A 24,424-nucleotide genomic window follows, 5' to 3' on the forward strand; every position below is an offset into this window, starting at 1 on the left:
GAGTTGTAATCACTGAACCGCTGGGGAAGTCCTGCTAAGTAAGTGATCTTTTTAAAATATATTATCTCATTTAGTCCTCACAACTTTCTTATAGAGAAAAACATCATTATCATCCCCACTGACAGGTACAGAATTTCCCCCAGAGGGACACATCCAGCAAGTGGTAGAGCTGGGACTCAAATCCAAGTGGTCTGTGTTCCCACACAGTCTACTTGACTGACTTCTAATATGAACTTTTATTATGAAGGGGAGTCTACCCTCGAGGCCTGATTTTGTTTCTTGCACCCTCTATTAAAGGATTAGTTGGCTCTCTTTTTGCTTTCAGAAGGTGTTTTCCTGCATTGGACAGAGCAAGGAGAGTAGCTTTGGACTGAGTGAGCAATAAATAACATTATCCAGGAATGCATTTAAATTAGCGACTGAAAACCACAGATACTACAAAATCAGAAGAATGACCTTGCAGACTTATTTTGTTCTTGTGTCCTCCCATTTTAACAAGTGCATGATGAATCAACAGAAAATATTTCCTGAAGATGCCAATTAACATCTTACATCATCCCTTATGTTTGTAAAGCAGTTCATACTTTCCAAGTGCTTTTATATTAAAAAAAAGTGATGACACTTAATCAACAATTGGGTCATTTATTGAATTAGCCTTCATAAGGAGGAATAATTAACTAGCTTTAAAATTCTACTGTCTGTTTTCCAAGTGTAGTGCTGAATCTGAAATGACAGAATCTGAAATGACAGCAACTTCTTTGGGGTCAAGAAGTAGACAAAGACAATTTAATTTTTAAAAATATATTGCCATATTTCAGAGGACAACAGAATAAATGATTCAAAAATAGATGTTCTCTTCCTCAAATATAGAGATGGCAACTAAAAACATTGTTTATTTTGCACTATTATGTAATTTTCAGCCATAAACGCTAATGGATCATTCCTTTATAGGTGAGTGATATGAAGAGCTTCTAGGGACTCCTACAGTCAACTTTTTTTTTTTAATGGTTCTTGGTGCTGTTTGATTCTGTCAAATCAGAATCTGAACACCATTAACATTAACTGCCATCTCATGCTCTGTGATAGCATAATTTGATTGCTGTGTAGATGGAGGGTTGTGAAACCTTTCCACTCACCTAACTGATGGTGAAAAGGAAAATATAAAACCCAAGGTTACATGTAATGCCATATGACCTCTCTCTTCACTTCTGATCAAGACCAACATTTTACAGTTGCAAGTGCCTTTCCAAAAACAAAGTTCTTTGATATTTGTTTTCTTGTTTAGCTATCCCAATAGCCTTAGGAGACAAGGCAGGGTTTTATCTCACTTCCTAATGTTGAGGAAGCTCAGACACAGAGACCTTAAGTAACTTGCTTGAGGTTGCACTGCTAATAAATGGCAGAATCTGGACTCACACCTGGGACTGTCTATGTTCTTTCTACTAGACACCCTCCCGTAGGCAAAAGGAAGTTGGTGGTTAGGAAATTGTCCAGAGAACTTTGGTAAAATATCCCCTAGTATTCTTGAAGAAGTGAATAACTGTTCCAAGGTTACAAATGTGTTTTTTAAAAACAATTTTACGTATTTCTTTTTGGCTGTGCTGGTCTTTGTTGCTGCCTGCAGGCTTCTCCCTAGTTGTGTGCAGGCTTCTCATCGGGGTGGCTTCTCTTGTTGTGGAGCACAGGCTCTAAGGCACGAGGGCTTCAGTAGCTGAGGCACATGGGCTCAGTAGTTGTGGCTCCTGGGCTCTAGAGCACAGGCTCAGTAGTTGTGGCTCACAGGCTTAGTTGCTCCTCGGCATGTGGGATCTTCCCAGATCAGGGATCGAACCTGTGTCTCCTGCATTGGCAGGCAGATTCTTTACCACTGAGCCACCAAGGAATCCCTTATAAATGCATCTGACAAGAAGTTTGCTCATTTTTATTCAACAGTCATCTCTCTAAATGCTTTCACATTTAAGATTATTGATATATTAAGCTCTTTGAGAACAGTGTGGCTAAGTTAGCAGCGCCTTCCTGCCATGATTGGTGTAGACTGGGCTCCCTCTTTACCATAGAGGATAGCACTAGCCCCCTCTCCCCATTTCTACATTCATAGCATGAGCCTTTGGATCCATGGGAGGGACTGGCTATGACTGATATGGATTGACAGGGTGCATGTGACTCAAGTGAATGGAGCAGAACATTGCTGATTTAGGATGTTTACATCTGGACTGCTGCAACAGCCAATGGCTGATCAGTAAGACTGCTGCACTTCTTATGCTGTCCAGGCATGAGAATAGGGAAAGAAAGTGATAAAATCCATCGGAGGTTTGGTTGGTATGAATTTATCATTATAACACCCTCTGCACATAATATTAAATTTACTATCTTAATCATGCTTAAACACAGTTCAGTTGCATTAGATATATTCATATTGTTGTGCAACAGATCTCTAGAACTTTTTCATCTTGCAATAAGGACATCCTAAACATTAATTTCCTCTCCTCATTCCCCTTGGTATCCACATTGCTACTTTCTGTTCCTATTTTTTTTTTTTACTACTTTAGATATTTCATATGAGTGAAATCATACAGTATTTGTCTTTTTGTGACTGGCTTATTTCACTTAGCATGTCCTCAAGGTTCATCCATATTGTAGGATGTGACAAGGTTTCCTCCTTTTTAAAGGCTATATAATATTCCCTTGGATGTATGCACCAGGTTTTCATTATCCTGATATGAGTTTTAATGCCATCCAATCCATTAGTTGGTGGCCACTATAGAAGTGGTTGATTCAGGGACTTCCCTGGTGGTCCAGTGGTTAAGACTCCATGCTTCCACTGCAGGGGCACAGGTTTGACCCCTGGTCAGGGAACTAAGATCCCACATATCCATGGTGTGGCCACACACACAAAAAGTGGTTGATTTAGTTTTTAAACTAACCATAACCAAATATGATGAAGTAAATGGTTGGCACAAGGGCTAGCAAATAGTGGTTTCATTTTATTGGTTTGGCCAAAAAGTTCGTTTGGGTAAGGTGTGCTGGAAAAACTTGAATGAACTTTTTGGCCAACTACACCCTGGGACTTGTTAATCTGACCTTTGAGCCATTCTCTATTCCCTAAACTTCTCTTATCTATTTGGTCACCTCTCTTTTATTCCCACCCAGCTGTCCCTGCTGCCCACTGGTCTTTCTGGCTCTGGATAGAGGTGCTTATATATATTTCAGATAACTTGCTTACATCTTCCCTGTGTTGCCGTTTATCTGAAGCACTACTCCTTCCTTTTACTACATGTCCCTGGTCTGAAATCTCTGCAGCATGGCCACAGACTTTTTCTTGGCTCTGAGTATAAGATAGGTTCCATAGTCATTGAAGCATTGGGAGGGTGCGTTGGGGGTGGAGGTGGTGAGATTTTCATCTCTGGTGGCAAGAACTTTTAAAATAAACTTTCTTTTTTTTCCTCCCCTGGGAAATCCCTTTATTCAAGCAAACTTATTATGATTCAGATTTTTCTTGATTCCCTATGGAGCTTCACAAAATTCAGAAGTCTGTCCCTGCAGGGAATTTCACTTATAATGGCCTTCCTTCCAAAGATCTAATTCTGTCCTCCTTCAGTGTGCTCATGGAGAGTGATGGAAGTGCACAAAGAAAGCCAAGTAACCCCTGAAGAACTTGAGTTTCAATATCGTCTGTATCACTCAGGGTGATGGAGGCTATTCTGTAGACATGAAAGCATTGGCAGGGGGCTGAAGAAGAGACAATGAGAGACATTAGGCAAGAGTTTGAAAAGGGGAAAAGAAGGTGCCTTTTCTGTACTAAAACTACTGTTTCTTTTCTTTGTTCTCCCTGGATTGCTGTAACTTTTCATGCCTCCATATAATTATATGTAGTTTTTCAAAACAACAGAAAATGCTGAATCCACTTGTACAAAATTGAATTGACATGAAGATTTGGAAGAGGAGGCTTTATGGTTCCCCTTCTATCCAGTTGTGGTTAGCTTATCTGAAACTTGCAAAAAAAATTGAAAGAAAAATAGAAAATAGCTTTTTTCAGGTACATAGAGAGCTGAAGACTTCCAGGGAGGCAAAGTTCTGAGGCTTGTGGCAGGTGGTATAATGCTGACAGATGAGACATGCTGCTGCTGCTGCTGCTAAGTCACTTCAGTCGTGTCCGACTCTGTGTGACCCCATAGACGGCAGCCCACCAGGCTCCTCTGTCCCTGGGATTCTCCAGGCAAGAACACTGGAGTGGGTTGCCATTTCCTTCTCCAGTGCATGAAAGTGAAAAGTGAAAGTGAAGTCGCTCAGTCATGTCCGACTCTTTGCGACCCCATGGACTGCAGCCCACCAGGCTCCTCCGTCCATGGGATTTTCCAGGCAAGAGTACTGGAGTGGGGTGCCATTGCCTTCTCCAGTAAAGATGTTGCTTTTTAGGAAAGTGTTATAGAGGTTTTTCTTAGTTCTTAGATGAGGAGGTGGTGTTTTTGGATACTATGACTCGAAACAAATAATGTCAAGGGATTCTAATTTCCTTTCTCTTTTTTTAAAATAAAGTTGCTTTTTTAAAAAAACAAATTCATTTTTGGCTGCACTGGGTCTTTCTTGCTGCATGCGGGCTTTCCCTAGTTGTACTCCAGTTGCGGTGCTCGGGCTTCTCATTGTGGTGGCTTCTCCTATTGTGGAGCATTGGCTCTAGAGCACATAGGTTCAGTAGTTGTGGCTCACAGGCTTAGTTGCCCTGCAGCACGTGGAATCTTTCCCAGGCCAGGAATTGAACCTGTGTCCCCTGCATTGGCAGATGGATTCTCAACCACTGGATCACCAGGGAAGTCCTCTTATTTCCTTTTAAACAGAGTTACTAACTTGGTAAGGTTTCTCATGATACCTTTGTGGACAAGTTAGGGGAAATATGGGTGAGGGTAGTGGCTTTCAAGCTTGTTTTGACTATGACCTCAGTAAGAATTATATTTTACACTCTTGTTCAGGATATACAATTGAAATAAGTTTTATGAAACAATACTTACACTTACCACACATGATGCACTCTGAATTTTTTTTGTTATATTTCATTTTTCTTGAGAACTAGTCATAGGTCATCATATTGATTTCCTGATCCACTATGAATCATACCCTATAGGTGATAGTTCAAACAGATGGGTTCACAATCTAAGAGATAACTAGTCAAGTGGTGCCACAATTTCCTTGGTCTATCTATCGATAAATTTCATCATGGATGAAGACATAGAAAGCATTCAAATCTATAGGTGACACAAGGCTAGGAAGGGTAGTGAAGATATTGGATGGTAGCAGAAAACAAAGATGAGGACTGAATCTAATGAGCTGGAATTGAATACAGACTAACATAAGATCCTGTATTATGATGCATGTATAGTAAAAGTAAGTATTATTTCATGAAAATTTTATTTCAATTTATATCCTGAACAATAGTGTAAAATATAATTATTAGTGAGGGTTACAGCCAAAGCAAGCAAATGATCAAGTTTGTAAGTACAGGGTGAGGAGATGGGGATGAGAGACATGTGAATTTTTAATCCTCTATAGTCACGTGTCTGCATGCATGCTCAGTCATGCCCAACTCTTTGCAACCCCAAGGACTATAGTCCACCCACCAGGCTCCTCTGTCCATGGACTTTTCCAGGCAAGAATACAGAAGTGGGTTGCCATTTCCTTCTCCAGGGTGCTTTTCCAACTCAGGGATCAAACCCACGTCTCCTAAGTCTTCTGCATTGGCAGGTAGATTCTTTACCATTGTGCCATCTGGGAAGTCCCTCTATGATCACAATGTATGTCAAAAGTGACCAAAAATCCAACACAGCTTTGACTGTGGTTTCTTAACCTGTGCTCTTTATTTTCCAAACATTTTTCAAAAGTGCCTTGGGGGTCGCCATACAAAGTCCCACTGTGTGGGAGTGAGTTAGAATAGAGAAGGTTCTAGGATACGACTTCTTGTTTGAATCTGCTGTTGGCATCAGTTTTATAAATGGGGACTTCTTTTGTTTGAAGTAAATGTTCTTTGGCAAAACCTTTTGAAAACCCCCAGGCAAAATGAACAGAAACAGAGAATAGAGAAAAAGGGTTGTGATAGTCACCATTTTACCTTGGAGTGAGTCAGAGCACATCTGGATTATTTTATTCATTTCTGGAAGCCTCACTTTCAAAGAGATATAGATAAATGAGAACACATTCAGAAAAGAGTGAGGAGAATGGTGAAGGAAACTCAATACCGTGGCAAGTGAAGTGTTGTTCAATGAACCAGGGATGTGACTTAGGAGGTCTGAGAGAGTTGTTCACATGCATTGAGAAGGTTGTCAGGTGGAAAAAGTGGTTTGATATAGCAGTTTGGTGAAAAGAATGTGAACTTTGGAATCAGGTCAACCAGGTTCAAATTTTAACTCTGCCACTGATTGGTTGTATGAGCTTTACTAAGTTTCCCAACTCCTCTGAATCTTGCTTTTCGTGTTGATTAAAAATAGAGGAACATAATACTTCTCATGAAAAATTGCCATGAGGATTAAAGAAGATAATATATATGAAAGCACTCAGCATAGTACTTGGTTCAAAAATATATTTATTTCCTAGAAGACAGATTAAATTCATACCACAAGGCCTAAAGAGTTGAAGTAAAGGCTAGATGGTGAAAATTAAAGGAAGATTAAAAAGTTAATGTTAAAGGGATCCCAGAAGAGGTTTCCATCAGTCAGAGACATTCAAAGATGGAATGCTCTGCTGGAGAAAGGGAGTGAGTTTCCTATCCCAAGAGGCATTTGAGGAGAGGCTGGCTTAATATTCTATTAATAATCACACAATAATCTCACTATTACTGAATGGTGAGAATATTCTGGAGGGAATGACTGGGGAGAGGAGGTGAATTCCTAGTAGATTAGCTCAATAGATTGAACGTGTGGGGTCAAGGTTGGTTCCTCCAAAGAACCAGATATTGCTCTTCTTTCATAACCATGAATGATGCCTCCTTCCACTTGTTAGGCCTATTGGACAAGTAAGTGCTTTGGGGAACCACTTTGTAGTATGAAGATGATCCAACAAGCATATACAGAGGACTGGTTACATACTGGATACTCAGACAAACACCTCAAAGTGTGCACATTATGGACAGTGGGTCAACAGGATTATCTGCCTACAAGAGGCCTACGTTGCCTGTGTATCTTCTCTTGGGCTGGTTTGGGGGAGAGCATTAGGCTGGATCCAAGGAGCAAATCAACTCTCAAATTTGCTATCACACCAAGAGACTTGGTCTAACTCCTAATTTCGTTCTAGTCAGGCATGAGATGGAAGTGAGTTACCAGAGCTAGATGATTCAGCAGCAGCAATGGAAATAAACAGCCCGATCTCTTCATAATCAACTCATCTCCTGAAGTGAAAGGCCTGGTTGTTTATAGGAGTGCTTACAATGGGCAGTTATGCCTCAGAGTTTATACCGAGAGTTCAGTTTCGCATTTCAGTAAATCAGAAAAAGGATATTGATTTTGAACAAATGGCTGATTTTATTGTCAAAGCAAATTTCATTTCTTGAGATGATTAGATTTTATTAAACTATTGCCTAAAGTGCCACTAAATAAACAGCATCTTCCTCAACCAAATGACATTTGTCATCCACTAAATACAATGATATCTGGTCATCTTTAGTAGTCACTGAAAATGTAGAAGTGGGGAAACTGCACATGGGAGACAGAAGGCTTGTGCTCAGATCTTAGCTGTATTACTTAATAACTCTGTGCTCATACACAGTACATCATCCTTCTGACTACTAGTTTTCTTCTCTGTAGATGGGGGATAACTACACCTACCTCCTAAGGCTGGTGGAGACAAAATGGCACAGTGTGAATAAGATGCTTAGCATAGTTCCTGGCACATAGTAAGTTCTCAATAAGTGGTAGCAGGTATTATTAGAATTACTAGAGGAAGGACATTCATCATCTTCTGAGGACTGATTCTTTCTAGGGGCTCAGGTTTGTCTCAGAAAAATACAGAAGACCAATGCACCACCTCGTAGGTTCCAGAGGTACTCTGCTAGCATGAACGGGACTTCCCTTGTTGGGGACTTATTCTTTTTTGTGGGATCTTTGTTCACCAACCAGGGATCGAAACTGGGCTCTGGGCAGTGAAAGCACGGATCTTAACCATTGGACCACCAGGGTTAAGTCCCAGGACCTTTTGGTTTTGAAATATAGGGAAGGTAACAAGGAACTTTGGCATTTGGGTTATATTTCTGTAAAGAAACATTCAAGATGTTGTAAAGGATCTTGAGAAAACAGCTGATCCATCTTCCTGAATTCAGAGAGGTCTATATTCCAAGTGTTCATAGATGATTGCTATCCAACATTTGCCTTAAAAGTTTCAAAAGGTGGTGATTCTATAAACTCTTTTGATAATGTATGATGCTGCCACATAGTCTTAGAATCAGTAAGCTCTTCATGAGGTCTGATTCAAATCTTCACGCTGCAGTCAGGCCTCTCTTTTCTCTCCTGCCTCTGCCTGTCAGCAGAATCTGTGTGCTCTCATTTAGACATCTGTCTCCACCCTCACCCATCAATATATTTTGATTTACTGAAATATAAAGCTGAGCACTGTGTAAGCTCAGCTGGATCACTGTAAGTACTACTATAAACAACTGGGGCTTTCCTCTTGGAAGGTGTTATGAAGCTTCCTACTCAGCTTTCTTCCCTCTAGCTCAACACAGCCCATGTGCTTAAGTAAAGTCACGCTAAACCTAAGCCCCCGATCTGCCACCACTGTCAAAAGAGACAGGGGAGACTCTGGCCACAAAGGATGAGCAGTACCACATGCTGGCTTCCTCCTGGTCGACACTCTGACCCAGAGGATTTCCTTCAGAGTCTTCCAGCTTTTGTCTACCTGCACCTTATCTGGGTTCTTACTCACACACCCCTGGGAGCTGATTTGTTTCGATGCCAAATCCTCCTCTTCCCAGCCCCACATCTCAAAAGAGTGATCTTTTTTCACTTTCTTCATTTCCTCACCTCCCACTCTAACACTGCCATCCAACTCCAATTAATTAGCACTCTACCAAAGGCACTCTTATCAGAGTCACGAATGCTGTCAAACCAAATGGCTTCTTAGGGAGAAAAAAAAACAAAAACAAAACAAAACCTATCTCATTTTAGTGACCTATAAGCAGAATTTGATATTAATCATTCCCCTCTTTTTGAAAAGCTCACTTCCCTGTTTTTTTTTTTTTTTTTTAACCACACACATTCCTTGTTTTCCTCCTACTTGTCAGGTCTCTTTATCTCAGTTTCCTTTTTGTGGGTTCCTATTCCTTACCCTTTTCTTGAATATTGATGTGGCTGGAATTTGGTCTGAAGGCTTCTCTCTCTCTCTTTTTTTAAATCCTTACATCCCCTCCCTGGAAGATCTCACTCACTCCTCTATTTGCTATTACTATGTGATTAAGCTGATAATCCCACCAGGTGGCGCTATTGGTAAAGAACCCACCTGCCAATGCAGGAGACATGAAACTCGGGTTCGATCCCTGGTCTGGGAAGATCCCCTGGAAGAGGAAATGGTAATCCACTCCAGTATTCTTGCCTGGAGAATCCCATGGACAGAGCAGTCCATGGAGTTGCAAAGAGTTGGACATGACTCAAGTGACTTAGTGTACACACACACACACACATATATATAATATGTGTGTGTGTATGTGTGTGTATGCTGCTGCTGCTAAGTCGTTTCAGTCGTGTCTGACCCTGTGTGACCCCATAGACGGCAGCCCACCAGGCTCCCCCGTCCCTGGGATTCTCCAGGCAAGAACACTGGAGTGGGTTACCATTTCCTTCTCCAGTGCATGAAAGGGAAAAGTGAAAGTGAAGTCGCTCAGTCGTGTCTGACTCTTCGCCACCCCAGGGACTGCAGCCTACCAGGCTCCTCCATCCATGGGATTTTCCAGGCAAGAGTACTGGAGTGGGGTGCCATTGCCTTCTCTGGTGTGTGTGTGTATATATATATATATGTTTATGTATATATGTGGCCATATATACTATGGCCTTACTGTATAGCAAAGGGAACTCTACTCAAAACCCAGTAATGATGTATAATGAGAAAAGGGTTTTAAAGAGTGGACATATGTATATGTCTAACTGATTCATTCTGCTGTATGCCTGAAATTAGCGCAGCATTGTAAATCAACTATATTCCAATAAAAGTTTAAAAAAAGAATTTTCATGTTTAAGACTATCTTAAAAATACATTTTCTTGCTTAATGCTCTCATTGGCTCCCCATTGTCCACTGGATAAAACAAACGTGATCATGCTTATATGGTCATTTACCACATTATCCCCACTTACCCTCCAGCTTCATCTCTCACTACTCCTTCAAACTTTTTGCATCATAGCGTCTCTTTGGTATTGGTGTGTATGTTAACTGTGCCTGCTGAGCACTTACCATGGTGTCTAAAGAACACAGTCTATTGTGGGAAACTAGTTGGATACACAGCTTGGCAACAGAGAGCAGATTATACAGTAAATGTGATATTAAATTTCAGGAAGAGAATGAGACCACAGTGAGGATCAGGACTGTTAGGGAAGGGTCCCATGAAGAGGTAAGGTGTAAGGACAGTGGGAAAGGGGATTTAGACCAGCAGTGGAAATTCCAGATGGAAGGACTGGGACCCTGAAAAGCAGGCCCCTAGTAAAAATGGAAGGTTATACTGTGGACACTTAAGGAGAAATCAGTCTGGCCTCACTGTCTTGTACCAGCCTAAGATGAAAGATGCTAGTTATTCTTTAGGGTGTTTGAAGGACACAACAGGGAGTGATGGACAGCAGTGGAGACAGCAGCTAAATAATTTGGACATGAAGCCTGATATCTTTTTTTTGACCACCATGCAGCATGCAGGATCTTGGTTTCCTGAGCAGGGATCAAACCTGTGTCCCCTGAATTGGAAACATGAAGTCATAACTACTGGACCACCAGGGAAGTCCATGAAGCCTGGTTTCTCTCCTAGGCTGTCCTGTTGGTTTCTAGCACCTACCCCCTCCTACCACACTCAACTCTCCACCTCCCAGCCCCCTCAAAAAAACCAACTGTTTTTCTCATGCTGGGGTGTGTAAGGAAAAGGGAAGGGGGGGAGTCGAGGGGCTCCTGTCAGGGAAATGCCATAGAGAAACTGTTAAGTCTGTCTCCTGGTTACCAGGTTCCTGTTCAGTGGGCTACACTCTTCACCCCAATCTGAAAGGGGTGAGGTAGCTTTTATGGTGGCAATTATGGCTTGTGAACTGTTATGTGGAAAAGAACCCTTCTCGTGGTGATGACGATCCTGTACTTGCTCTATGTAGACAAAGAACTCTCTTTTCAGCATAACTTTGCCACACAGAAACAGATAAATTGTCTACAGCTGACTGATTGCGATACTAAGTGTTCTATTTTAAGTCAAAAATATCCCACAAGTGAATCATATACGTGCACCTTCTCTCTTTTATCCCCCTCCTCCATATAAACACATTCACACCCTTCCTCATGGCCATAAATACTGCTCCCTTTGCCTGCCTCCTGCAGGATTTTGCATCATGGAAAGTTAGGCTGCTCCAAGATAGCCTGATCCACTTGTATCTCTCTTAAAGACAGTTCATTCCTTTTGTCACTTTTCCAGGTCTTCTGATTCTTGTTTTATTTTTTGTAGTTGACTCTATTTTCTGAGTTACTGGGGTGAGGCAGGGGTACCCTAAATATGGAGACTATGGCTGGTTGCCTACCAAACAGCAGTCCTTTATTCCTTGCTAACAGAACCCTGATTTGGGTTCTAGAATTAGGTAGCAATATGCTCAGGGAGGCTGCCCCAGTTCCAGAGGGTCTGAATCCATTTTGGAGATCCTGTTTCCCCTCTGCCAGTGATTTAATTCTGGTCAATGTGACACATGTGATCTGCTGGCATCTTTGCCTACTTCTGCTCATCTCACGATGTGAATTAATGAAGCCTTCTTGTTGAAATCACTTTGTCTGATCACTAAGTCAAAACCATCCTCTCTGATACACCAATTCTAAAACTCTCAACTTCTATTTTAATCCATTTGAGAAGATAAGTGATCTACTTCATCAGAGTCATAGATTCATGGAAGTTAGTTTGAAAGTTCCTTCGATGACTGTCTAGTCTATTTCCCTCATTTAACACACCAACCTCTTGCGTCTGCAAACTAAGACAGCCATTCACAAGGTGCAGGGACTGTGCTATATGCTCTGTAATCTCCACCTGTCTAATCCTGATTTTCTAGAATTCCTGTAAAATCAGAATTTTGGACTCAGATGGGAACTACACTGAATTTCTTTTTATCCTCATTGGCAAAAAAGCTTTCCTAAATAAATGTAAAATAGATCTCAGAGGGAATATTGCTTTTACTTAAAAAAGAAAAAATAATGCCCTAGAAATAGCTATTTACATACACATGAATAAGAAGTCATGTTCATATATTCATTAAAAAAGATTTTTAAAGACTTTAGTAATCAGTGCTTTTCCAAATGGGAGTTACTGTATTATTCAAAAAGAATAAAATTAGATATCTTGGAAAATAATTCAATAAGTGAAATTGGTCTTACCCTCTAACTGATTCAAACTTGGACTTTAATTTTCACACCAACATTCTGCCTAGCATTACTCCCATCCTGGTTTTCCCTTTTCTCTCAACTGGAGTTTTTCAGAGGAGGGAAAAAGTCACTTACATCAAGAGAAACTTCTGCTATCTGGTGTTATAACGGATACGCCAGGCTTCCTTTCTACCTAATTTCTGTATGAGAAAATTGTTATCCATTTCCATGATGCCAAATGGTGATAGTGCTTGAAAATCAGTGGTGCCTACCTGACTGATGTCCATCCCCGAGTCACAGCTCAGTGGCTGTGTGGACGTCAGACCGTTTGAGCCGATGACGGTCGTGATCACAGCATTCTCATCAATTCTCCGAATCATGGTCCCATCCACAAAGTAAATGAATCCGTGCCTATCAACTGTGATGCCTGTTGGGGAAGAGCAAACGGGCATTAGTAGTCCAAAGGGCCACATTTGCACCAAGATCAGTATTTTTTTTTCATTTCTTTTTATTAGTTGGAGGTTAATTACTTTACAATATTGTAGTGGGTTTTGTCATACATTGACATGAATCAGCCATGAAATTCAAGATCAGTATTTTCAAAGACGCCATCGAAATGAAAAGGCATCTTAAAGACATATGGATTCAATTTTGCTCAGCACAGACAGGACAGTAATGGGAGAGGTTTGTGTAGACACACATTCACTTCTTTGTGTATTGAGAAGAAAGGACAAAGTGTAACACGTGGAGATCAAGCCAAGTCTCATCATTTCATTGTCCAGTTTTACATTGCCACTCACTCTCCTGATACTTGCTCAGCCCCACAAACAGAAAAAAGAAATTCCTCTTTAAGACAGATGGGAAAAAACAGGGGAGGCAGTGTAGGTTACATTGCTTTCAGAGTGCAGATGCATAGGCCACTGCTTATTTTCATAGTTGCATTAGAAATAACTGACTTGGAAAGCATTAAAATTATTTTTATCAATTCACAGTTAACGGAGTCTGTAATAATTCTGATAAACTGGGCTGAGTTTTTTTTTTTTCTGTATTATCTGTTAAGAGGGGGCTGGAGAGCAAAATTATGGTGTCACAAAAGGAATGGTTAAGCTTCTAGAAAACATAGAAGTCAATAAAATTCTCACAGTAGTTTTACACACTGTGTTAATTAAAGTCTGGTTTCTTGGAAACTATATAAAGGCAGTTAAGAAGGCTCGGGTTCTAATACTGAATGCATCACTTACAACTGTTTTGTGACTTCGACTGAGTCATTCGTATTGAAAAATTTCAGCCTCTTCTTTGGTAAAATATGGAAAAGGTTATCTGCCTATGAGATTGTGATTTATATAATAAGGAAATTTTGGTCTCTGTTCCTTTTTCTAGCACAGAGCTCCTAGAACTCTTGGAATTCCCCGTAGTGAGAGAGAGAAATGTGACCAGTCTCTGAGGACTCAGGTCTCTTTGCTTCCATAAATGACAGTTCTCAAGAAAGCGTTTCATAGTACTGATGGTTGCCACTGGGTTGCTCTTATCTGAGCATGTTACTGGAGACCTACCGGAAGGGCTATACTCTGAGTCAAGGAAGAAAGCTCAGTGGAAGACTTTGAAGGCCACCTCCTGACTTAGGGGCTGGAGATTGAGTTCACATGCCAGTGGTCAATAATTTAATCAACTATGATTATGATGCCTCCATAAAAAGCCAAATAGCATAGCTTAAAAATAGCTGTGCAAAGAAGAGAAGCCAAAAGCAAATGAGAAAAGGAAAGATATACCCAAAGAATAGCAAGGAGAGATAAAAAAGCCTTCCTCAGTGATCAGTGCAAAGAAATAGAGGAAAACAATAGAATGGGAAAGACTAGAGATCTCATCAAGAAAATTAGAGATACCAAGGGAACTTTTCATGCAAAGATGGGCTCAATAAAGGACAGAAATGGTAGGGACCTAACAGAAGCAGAAGATATTAAGAAGAGGTGGCAAGAATACACAAAAGAACTGTACAAAAAAGATCTTCACGACCCAGATAATCACGATGGTGTGATCACTCACCTAGAGCCAGACATCCTGGAATGTGAAGTCAAGTGGGTCTTAGCATCACTATGAACAAAGCTAGTGGAGGTGATGGAATTCCAGCTGAGCTATTTCAAATCCTAAAAGATGATGCTGTGAAAGTGCTACACTCAATATGCCAGAAAATTTGGAAAACTCAGCAGTGGCCACAGGACTGGAAAAGGTCAGTTTTCATTCTAATCCCAAAGAAAGGCAATGCCAAAGAATGCTCAAACTACCGCACAATTGCACTCATCTCACACATAATGCTCAAAATTCTCCAAGCCAGGCTTCAATAGTACGTGAACTGTGAACTTCCAGATGTTCAAGCTGGTTTTAGAAAAGGCAGAGGAACCAGAGATCAAATTGCTAACATCCACTGGATCATCGAAAAAGCAAGAGAGTTCCAGAAAAACATCTATTTCTGCTTTATTGACTATGCCAAATCCTTTGACTGTGTGGATCACAATAAACTGTGGAAAATCCCTCAAGAGATGAGAATACCAGATCACCTGACCTGTCTCTTGAGAAACCCGTATGCATGTCAGGAAGCAACAGTTAGAACTGAACATGGAACAACAGACTGGTTCCAAATAGGAAAAGGAGTACGTCAAGGCTGTATATTGTCACCCTGCTTATTTAACTTCTATGCAGAGTACATCATGAGAAATGCTGGGCTGGATGAAGCACAAGCTGGAATCAAGATTGCTGGGAGAAATATCAATAACCTCAGATATGCAGATGACACCACCCTTATGGCAGAAAGTGAAGAACTAAAGAGACTCTTGATGAAAGTGAAAGAGGAGAGTGAAAAAGTTGGCTTAAAGCTCAACATTCAGAAAACAAAGGTCATGGCATCTGGTCCCATCACTTCATAGCAAATAGATGGAGAAACAGTGGAAACAGTGGCAGACTTTATTTTTGGGGGGCTCCAAAATCACTGCAGATGGTGGCTGCAGCCATGAAATAAAAAGACGCTTACTCCTTGGAAGGAAAGTTATGACCAACCTAGACAACATATTAAAAAGCAGAGACATTACTTTGCCAACAAAGGTCCATCTAGTCAAGGTTATGGTTTTTCCAGTGGTCATGTATGGATATGAGAGTTGGACTATAAAGAAAGCTGAGCGCCGAAGAATTGATGTTTTGAACTGTGGTGTTGGAGAAGACTCTTGAGAGTCCCTTGGACTGCAAGGAGATCCAACCAGTCCATCCTAAAGGAATCAGTCTTGAATGTTCATTGGAAGGACTGATGTTGAAGCTGAAACTCCAATACTTTGGCCACCTGATGTGAAGAGCTGACTCATTGAAAAGACCCTGATGCTGGGAAAGATTGAAGGCAGGAGGAGAAGGGGATGACAGAGGGTGAGATGGTTGGATGGCATCACTGACTCAATGGACATGAGTTTGAGTAAACTCCAGGAGTTGGTGATGGACAGGGAAGCCTGGTGTACTACACTCCATGAGGTCGCACTAAGAGTTGGACACGACTGAGTGACTGAACTGAACTGAACTAATCATGAAGCCTCCATAAAAACCCAAAAGGACATCGTTTGGAGAGTTTCCAGGTTGGTGAACATGGAGATTTGGGGAAAATGGCACACCTAAAGAGGACATGGCAGCCTCCTCACTCTTTCCCATACCTTGCTTTATGCATCTCTGGCTGTTCCTGAGTTATATCTTTTTATAATGAACCAGTGATCAAATGAGTAAAATGTTTCTCTGAGTTTTGTGACCTGCTCTAGCAAATTAATGGAACCCAAGAAGGGAGGTGTTGGACCCTCCTATCCATAGCAATTCTGTCAGAAACACAGGTGACAACCTGGACTTGTGACTGGCCTCTGAGGTGGTGGTGGTGGGAAGGCAGGCTTGCAGGACTGACACCTTAACCTGTGGGATCTGATGCTATTTACCGGTAGATTGTGTCAGAACTGAGTGAAATTGCTGTACACCCAACTGGTGTAGAATTGCTTGGTGGCAGTGGTGGCAGTTCTCGCCATGCTGGAAATTGGTCTCAAAACACTTTTTACTGCCTTCCTTGGCTAAAGTGATCAGCTGTCCTGGTTTGCCTGGGACTGAGGCAGGGTTCGGGCTTCCCAGGTGGAGTTAGTGGTAAAGAACTCACCTGCTAATGCAGGAGACATAAGAGATGCGGGTTTGATCCCTGGGTTGGGAAGATGCCCTGGAGGAGGGCATGGGCAACCCACTCCAGTATTCTTGCCTGGAGAATCCCATGGACAGAGGAGACTGGCAGGCTACAGTCCATGGCATCGCAAAGAGTCAGACATGACTGAAGCGACTGAGCAGGCATGCATGCACGAGGCAGGGTTCAGTTTTAAAAGTGGGACAATCCTGGACAAACTGGCATGAGTTGGTTATTCTACACCTAGGCTGTTATAAATATCTAATAAAGCAGTGCATTTAAAGAGAGTCAGACACTGATAAAGAACATATCATTCAACTCCTGTTTCCCTTGCTACTTTGAAAATAACCACGATATTACTTAAAAACGAATCTACAGTTTAGTCTTTTTCTATCTCTCCTTTATTCAGATCCTGTGAAACTCAGACTGTATGTTAAAGTTAGGAAGACCTGTGATAACAAGCATATCCCTTCAATGCTCATGCGTGTGTATGCACACACACACACACACACACACACACACTCACAATAACTTTCCTGGCAAAGAGTGAACTCATCTAAAGACAGTTTATAAACCCAGCTTAATAAACTGCTTTTAGATGAGCTAATTCTTTGGCAGGAGGTTAATATTAAGGCTTGACTTTATGATGTACTTTGATTTAATCCTGATGTTCCTCATGAAGTATTAATCCTTAAGATCTATAAAAGTTACAGATTCATTTTAACTTTCCCTGAATGCCTCTAAGGGCTTCCCTGGTGGCTCAGAGGATAAAGCGTCTGCCTGTAGTGCGGGAGACCTGGGTTCAATCCCTGGCTTGGGAAGATCCCCTGGAGAAGGAAATGGCAACCCACTCAGGTACTCTTGCCTGGAAAATCCCATGGATGGAGAAATCTGGTAGGCTATAGTCCATTGGGCCGCAAAGTGTCAGACACAACTGAGTCTCTAAATGCTTCTAAAGTCATTTATGTTTTGATGCGTTCACCAAAGAAACCAGCGCATCCAGACAAGGGGAATTCCATGTCAATAAGTCCCTTTATTATTTCTGGAGGCATAAAGACCTTGACGGACCATAGTTCCCTTATGGGCTTCCCTGGTGGCTCAGATGGTAAAGAATCTGCCTGCAATGTGGGAGACCCGGGTTCCATCCCTGGGTCGGGAAGATCCCCTGGAGAAGGGAATGGCTACCCACTCCAGTATTCTTGCCTGGAGAATTCCATGGACAGAGGAGCCTGGTGGGCTACAGTCCATGGGGTCACAAAGAGTTGGACACAACTGAGTGACTAACATTTTCACTTTCAACAAAGACTTTTAAGGAGTTTTTTTTTTTTAAACAAAACACTTTTTTTTTTACACAAATGTTTATTTCTCAATTAAACATTCCCTTTAAACACAAGGAATGAATCCTAAATCTTCATAAACATGAATTAAAAATGAAAGCCCTCCAGTATAGTGTGTGTAATCACCGTTCTTGGTCACTACTGGCGTTTACTGCTTAACATCAAAAACAAAGGTTATTTAAAAATCATGCTACTGGATTTCTAGCTCTTCCTCTATGACCAGTTCTACGCTGATCTGCAATGTTTAAAAGTTTACATCACCAAATCAAAGCAAGTTTAATGTGTGAAACAGCTGTGCATTAAACACAAAATAAACAATAAAGTTACAAGATATAGTCAAGTTCGTAACGAATATAGGTGTTCTTATCATCGTTGTAGATTCTTGGGTAATGTGCTATGAGAGCATCCTGTGAACCGATGGGAAGACCCCTGATCCCAAAATGAATGCTAGGACTTACATGGATGTAATTTAAAACAAAACACTTTTAAGACTGGGGCAGGTCAAAGGATGATGGTACATGAACATTTCTTTCATCTCCAGAATATTTGGACTGAAGATGAACCAACGAGTATCTTTGCTTTTTATTTTTGTGTTTTGTCAAAATCAGTTTCTTGAATGCTTGCTCTGGTGTGTGGCAGGACTATGATTTGGGATCACCTTCTACGGCTTCTGTATTCGGTATCACTGAATGTGAACTTGGAAATTTGGCTGTCATAAAAGAATGGACTGAGAGATCAAGAATCAAGTCTGGAGAGACAAAGGCTAAGAGTAGATATGCTTGAAGTCTATGAAATCATGTCAAACACCGTGCTAGAGAATCAAAGACAAAGAACCCATGTACATGAACAGTAAGACTCAGTGTTGCTCTAACGGGGAGGTGATAAACTTGGAGAATCAAATCGCTGAAAATTGAAACAGATTCCCAAAAGGTATAGAGAAATAAATGTATTCCTACAGAAACTAGCAATACAGGAACATACGTCTTTATGCTGACATCAGGGAGGACAATTCTGTTTCTTGACTACTACACTCTTCATCCCCATCAGAGGGTGGAGTTTGTCCTGCTCTGGGGAGGATAATCTTGGACTTACATTGTTTTCCCGCTTTTAATTTTTGTGAACTTCTAAACACTGAACTGTTCTCTCTCTGTGCATCTCAGCTGAACTCCACAGATGAAGGTTATTAAATACTCACTGTTGGCCTCCAGGGCTTATTTGGCTGACAGTTTGTAGGATATTCTCCTTTCATATATTTGTGTAGCAATTTCTTTTATCACTGTCCAAATTCCAAAATACTCCTTTTTTGGAGGTTCTTTAATTAAATTTAATTGGGTTATACTGACATTTGGAGTTGAAAAAGAAATAGTAGGAAGGGTTTTGAGGGACTGTGTGATAGTTTTTTTTAATGCATCTAGGCATATTTTATATGTGCATATTTTCATTTCCTCTCATTTTCCTACACCAACCAACCCCCACACACAAATTCCCCAAACAATTAGTTTTACAAACTCTTCACTGGAGAAGTTTAAGGGGTTTTTAATTTTCACTGAGGTTAAAAACCAAATGAAATCACAGGCAAGAAAAGAGAATTATTTCTGCCATTACTTGGCGGGAGGGTGGGGGGAGGGGTCACCTCACAGAATGAGTATTCTTATAGCCCAGGGATGCTGATGATGCAGTATGATCTACTACTGTTTGTTAGACTGAGTGGGAGGAGATGGCTCATGCCCAGTATATTTTAAGTTTTTTTCTTTGGAGATAGGGATGTGAGTGATTTCAGATCACATAAAACCATCTGGGGCCAGCAAGATCTTGCAGATTCCATATGACTTTCAGATTTTGATATAGTTACACCCAGCTTTCCAAAATTTGTTACCCAATGTTGTGGGCATAATTTGTTCCAAGGGTCATGTCCCTTAGTGTGCTTATTTGATAGGGTTTTCATTAGCACTTAAAACACAAAGGAAGGCACAGTCTTTGAATGAGAACAGATTTAAACGGGCACAGAGAAAATCGCTTCCAGGGCTTCAAATGCTAACTAGCATTCATTTTTAGAGCAAGCAAAAAACCTAGAGATCTGTGCTATTACCACAAGGTTAGGCAGTGATGCGGGCTGGGTGGGGGTGGAGGTGGGAAGGACAACACAAGACAGCTGGGTCCCCACCCCACCCCACCCCACCCCTGCAAGGAAAGCACTGCACTCAGGCGCCCAGACAGCATGTTTAGCTTGGAGCACATTTTTACATTTCTAAGAAAATAAATAAATCCTTGTAAATTAGTGCATATAATGAAAGCACTGACAGACCATAACCTGCAAGTGTGAATGGTGCTGTCTCCATTCATCAGCATTAAGCCCTAACCAGCTCTTTCTATGGAGGAAACTGCTCATAAATAAAGTGCATCTTGTAAAAAAAAATTATTCACAGTGTCTTATGCAAAGTAGGGGACATTATATCTGAACTGCAGGCTCTTTCCTCTGTGAAGCGTAGCTCTATATGAAACAGCTGCAAATTAACGGGCGAAAGTATTTGACTTCTTCTCTTGTCTTATTATCCTCCAATGAATAAATACTATAATTCTTAAGAAGCCAATTGCCTAAAGCTGGGGCAGCCTGGATAGTTACTAATAAATTTATCACCTGTTGGGGAAGAGGGTGTTGCTGATCGATACTGAAGCAGTAGGGGCAGCCTGATGTGGTACCACTAGGAGTCCAGATGTGGAGGTTAATAGCCTGGAAATAGTAGCTAAAATTCCAAATTAGGTAACAGCGAAGATCAGAGTTTTTCGCTGTGCAGAATGCCAATTTCAAATGTTGGCAGAAGGCATCTCTGTATTTAATTTATAAAAATTACAGCTGTTGAGGCCACCTACATTTTTATTATTTCTGTATTAAAAATGAACCTTCTTGCAGGATATAAGCTTTGGAAAGTAGTCATAAAATTCTCTCCATCTACAGCCCTAGCAACCAGAAAACTGAAATACTGCTTTTTTTTTCCTGCCACAATCTGCTCTTTAATTTTATGAGACAGAGGTAAATGATCAAAATAAACTTTCAGCAAATGTCTTAAGTGCAAACATGGCATCAGCTAAATCTCCAATACTGAGAGGACCGAATTGTGTAGCTGACATTAACCAGTAGGTTGTAAAGTGCCCTTTAAATCAAAGAGAGATTAAAATATTTTGCTTTGTTTATGTGCATTTCAATTCTCTGAAAATTGGCATCATATGTGTGGTCTATAAGGCAATTCTCCACTAAGCAGAAAAGTCCATTTCCCAATTGATCTAACAATTCTCCACTTATAATTACCTACTGGGATCAGAAACGGCCAAGTTACTTCTGCACAATAAGCCTATTAAGTTATCTTGCTAGGTAGACGCTAAATGGAGCTTCTAGAACTTGGAGAGATTACACATATCTGGATGTTACTAGGGTTGGAAGGAAGCAGAGCTTAATGACCAGCTGAGATGATTTCACTGTGTGGTTAACAATGAGAATGGGATTTCCTCAAGAAGAGATTCTAATAAACTTACTGTAACATTACATGACTAGAGAACAGTGTGAGGTATTTAATCACATGACTTTAATTAAAAAAAAGTTACAGTATATTCTAAACAGTAAAGGTCAATTTCTGAGGAATTTAAATGCAAATTAAAAATGATAAGCATTCAGACTGATATCTCCTTTCTTTCAAGACTCAAGAAGGCACTCAGAGACATCATAAGATAGGTGGGCTAGTTGACCAAGAATTGTGATTGAGGGAAAGACAGGTAAGGTCATTTGTCTTCTCTTTGGTGCTTTCTGATCCTCTCAAAGCTTGAGCCTTCAAGGCAAGGCAGAGTGAATGAAGAGCTCTCCCACCTCCACCACCACTATTTTCCTAAAAGTTTACTGAGAAAGCTGTTTTTCTCCTCACTTATTAATTTATTCAGGATTTATTTTGCACCTATTACATGTCAGGGCTTCCCTGATAGTTCAGTTGGTAAAGAATCCGCCTGCAATGCAGGAGACCCCGGTTTGATTCCTGGGTTGGGAAGATCCACTGGAGAAGGGATAGGCTACCCACTCCAGTATTCTTGGGCTTCCCTTGTGGCTCAGCTGGTAAAGAATTTGCCTGCAATGTGGGAGACCTGGGTTCGATCCCTGGGTTGGGAAGATCCCCTGGAGAAGGGAAAGGCTACCCACTCCAGTATTCTGGCCTGGAGAATTCCATGGACTGTATAGTCCATGGGGTCGCAAAGAGTCAGACATGATGACTGAGCAACTTTCACTTACTTAATATGTGTCAGGAAATAGATGTTCAGAGGTCAAATGACTAACTCCAGGTTGCCTACCTAGAAAATGCTAGATGTAGTCCTTGTTTGTCTGACTTCAATGTCCATTCTTTTCATCACTATCCCAAGAAGCCTAAATGGGGCTATCAATCACTTTACCACAGGAGCGGTGCACAGACTTGTTTCAGAGGATCAAAGAGCTCCATGAAATTATCTGCAAAATGTTTTGTGTATGAGTATCATCATGAGAAGATGGTCCATTGCTTTTGTTAGACTGTCAGAGTGAACTATGACCCTTCTTTCAAATGGTAAGAATTCTGTTATTTCTGTAGATCTCTTGGACCTCTTTAGGATTATTCCTCAAAGATATTCTGTGGCTTCATTCGTGTAGAGCTGGTGAGTTTCATGAAATTTGAGTTTCCGTGTGATGGGGACTTTGGTAGCTTGACTATTGTTTATGATCTGCTAAATAAAAAGGAGACCTCAAAAACAAGGGTTGCAAACTCATTTATCATCAGGGAACGGGTGGGTGACATAAGCTGGTAAGTTAGGTCAGGTGTTAGATTATACAGGTTCTAGGGAAACGAAGCTTAACTAAAGACAGCGTGTCCTACCTAAACACACTCAATATTTACTTTTAAATAAAGACACAGTGTGGGCCAAATGAATCATATCTTTGAACTGGATTTATTCCCTGAGTTGCCAATTTATGCTGCTTGCTAGAGGACAATCAGGAAGAATATATCGTCAGTGAAGAGGCTGTGAGCAGACAAGATCCATGCACTTAAAATAAATCTAATAACCAGTACAGCACAGCCATGAAAAGTCATGTACTGATACAGAGATTTCCCATTTACCCCCAGCCTCCTCTCCCCACCTCCCAAACCTCTCCCACTATCAAGGTCCTGCACCAGACTGATAAGTCTGTTACAATTAATGAACCCATGATGACAAATCATTATCACCTAAAAACCACAGTTTACATTAGGGCTCACTCTTGCTGTTGGACATAGTCTGAGTTTGGACAAAAGTATAATAGCATGTTTCCACTATTAGAGTATCAGACAGATTAGTTTCAGGGTATAAGGATTCTGCTTAATTTTTCTGTGAACCTGAAACTGCTCTAAAAAAGTGAATTCTATTTTTAAAAAGTTATGTCTTGGTTTATAAGTGCTAAGAAAACAAAGATAATCAAATCTAGTTACGACTGTCATCATGGGAAAATGATGAGTGGATGGCTAGTGATATAATATTTGCTAAGAATGAATCTTCTTTTGTTCCCACCAAGATCAAAGCTCAGAATTTGTGACAAGTTCATCAAATTTAGTCAAATCAAACCAGAAAATTGTCCAAGCTGAATTTGACTTTCTCTTGCTCTGCTACCCTTGTCTTCTTCATCCTTCCTTCAGAAAACTCCCTCTTTAGTATGACAGAGACAGCACTATATATTTGGGTCATCCTATTTATTTTTCTGAGAAAGGAACTAGATTATGTTTCCCAGCCTCCTCTGCAGTTAGGTGTAGGAAGAAAGAATATATGCTACTTCTAGACCTGGGCCCCTGTGGTTTTTAGGTAATAAAAACTTCTGTTGAGCTCCTCTATAGAGCACCCCTCCTCCTAGGCAGGTTGGCTGGATTCAGAGTACCCAGTGGAGGACTCGGAGCCTAAGGGATTGATGAGCTTCTGGATGGGAGGAGCCTGGTTCCAGAGTCACTGCTAGGAGCGGGGATTTCTCCAGTCCCACAGGAAACCTTTATCGGACTGTGATGTGAGCAAGAAATAAACTACTATGTTGTTAAGCTATTGAGATTTTGTGTGTATGGAATCTACAGCTGTTTGCTTGCCCTCACTATTACATTCACCAACCACCAACTCAAACCTTGTTCATCTTACAAGTTTTTTATGAGATGTTTCTCTTTCAGGAAGCCTTCTCTGCAAACTCCACTTCTTTCTGGTCTCTGCTTTCTAACCCATGGAAGCTTTTTTTTTAATGTGAATTCTCCAATCACACTCTGTGTAGGCAATAAGCTCCTTGAAGGCAAGAACTAGATTTTATGCTTTAGTTTTATATCT

The 24,424-nt window shown here is 40.8% G+C and overlaps 1 protein-coding gene across 2 annotated transcripts in view; it reads right to left on the reverse strand.

Annotated features, from left to right (window-relative positions):
- TENM1 (teneurin transmembrane protein 1) overlaps positions 1–24,424 on the reverse strand; it is an 862,693-nt gene that overhangs the window by 60,581 nt on the left and 777,688 nt on the right. For both annotated transcript variants that reach the window (XM_070462280.1, XM_070462279.1), the window contains one exon: positions 12,829–12,983. In XM_070462280.1, coding sequence (XP_070318381.1) covers positions 12,829–12,983 — 155 coding nt within the window. The remainder of the gene's footprint in view (positions 1–12,828; positions 12,984–24,424) is intronic.

This window comes from Odocoileus virginianus, unplaced genomic scaffold (genome assembly GCF_023699985.2).
Source record: "Odocoileus virginianus isolate 20LAN1187 ecotype Illinois unplaced genomic scaffold, Ovbor_1.2 Unplaced_Scaffold_2, whole genome shotgun sequence".
Taxonomy (NCBI): Eukaryota; Metazoa; Chordata; class Mammalia; order Artiodactyla; family Cervidae; genus Odocoileus; species Odocoileus virginianus.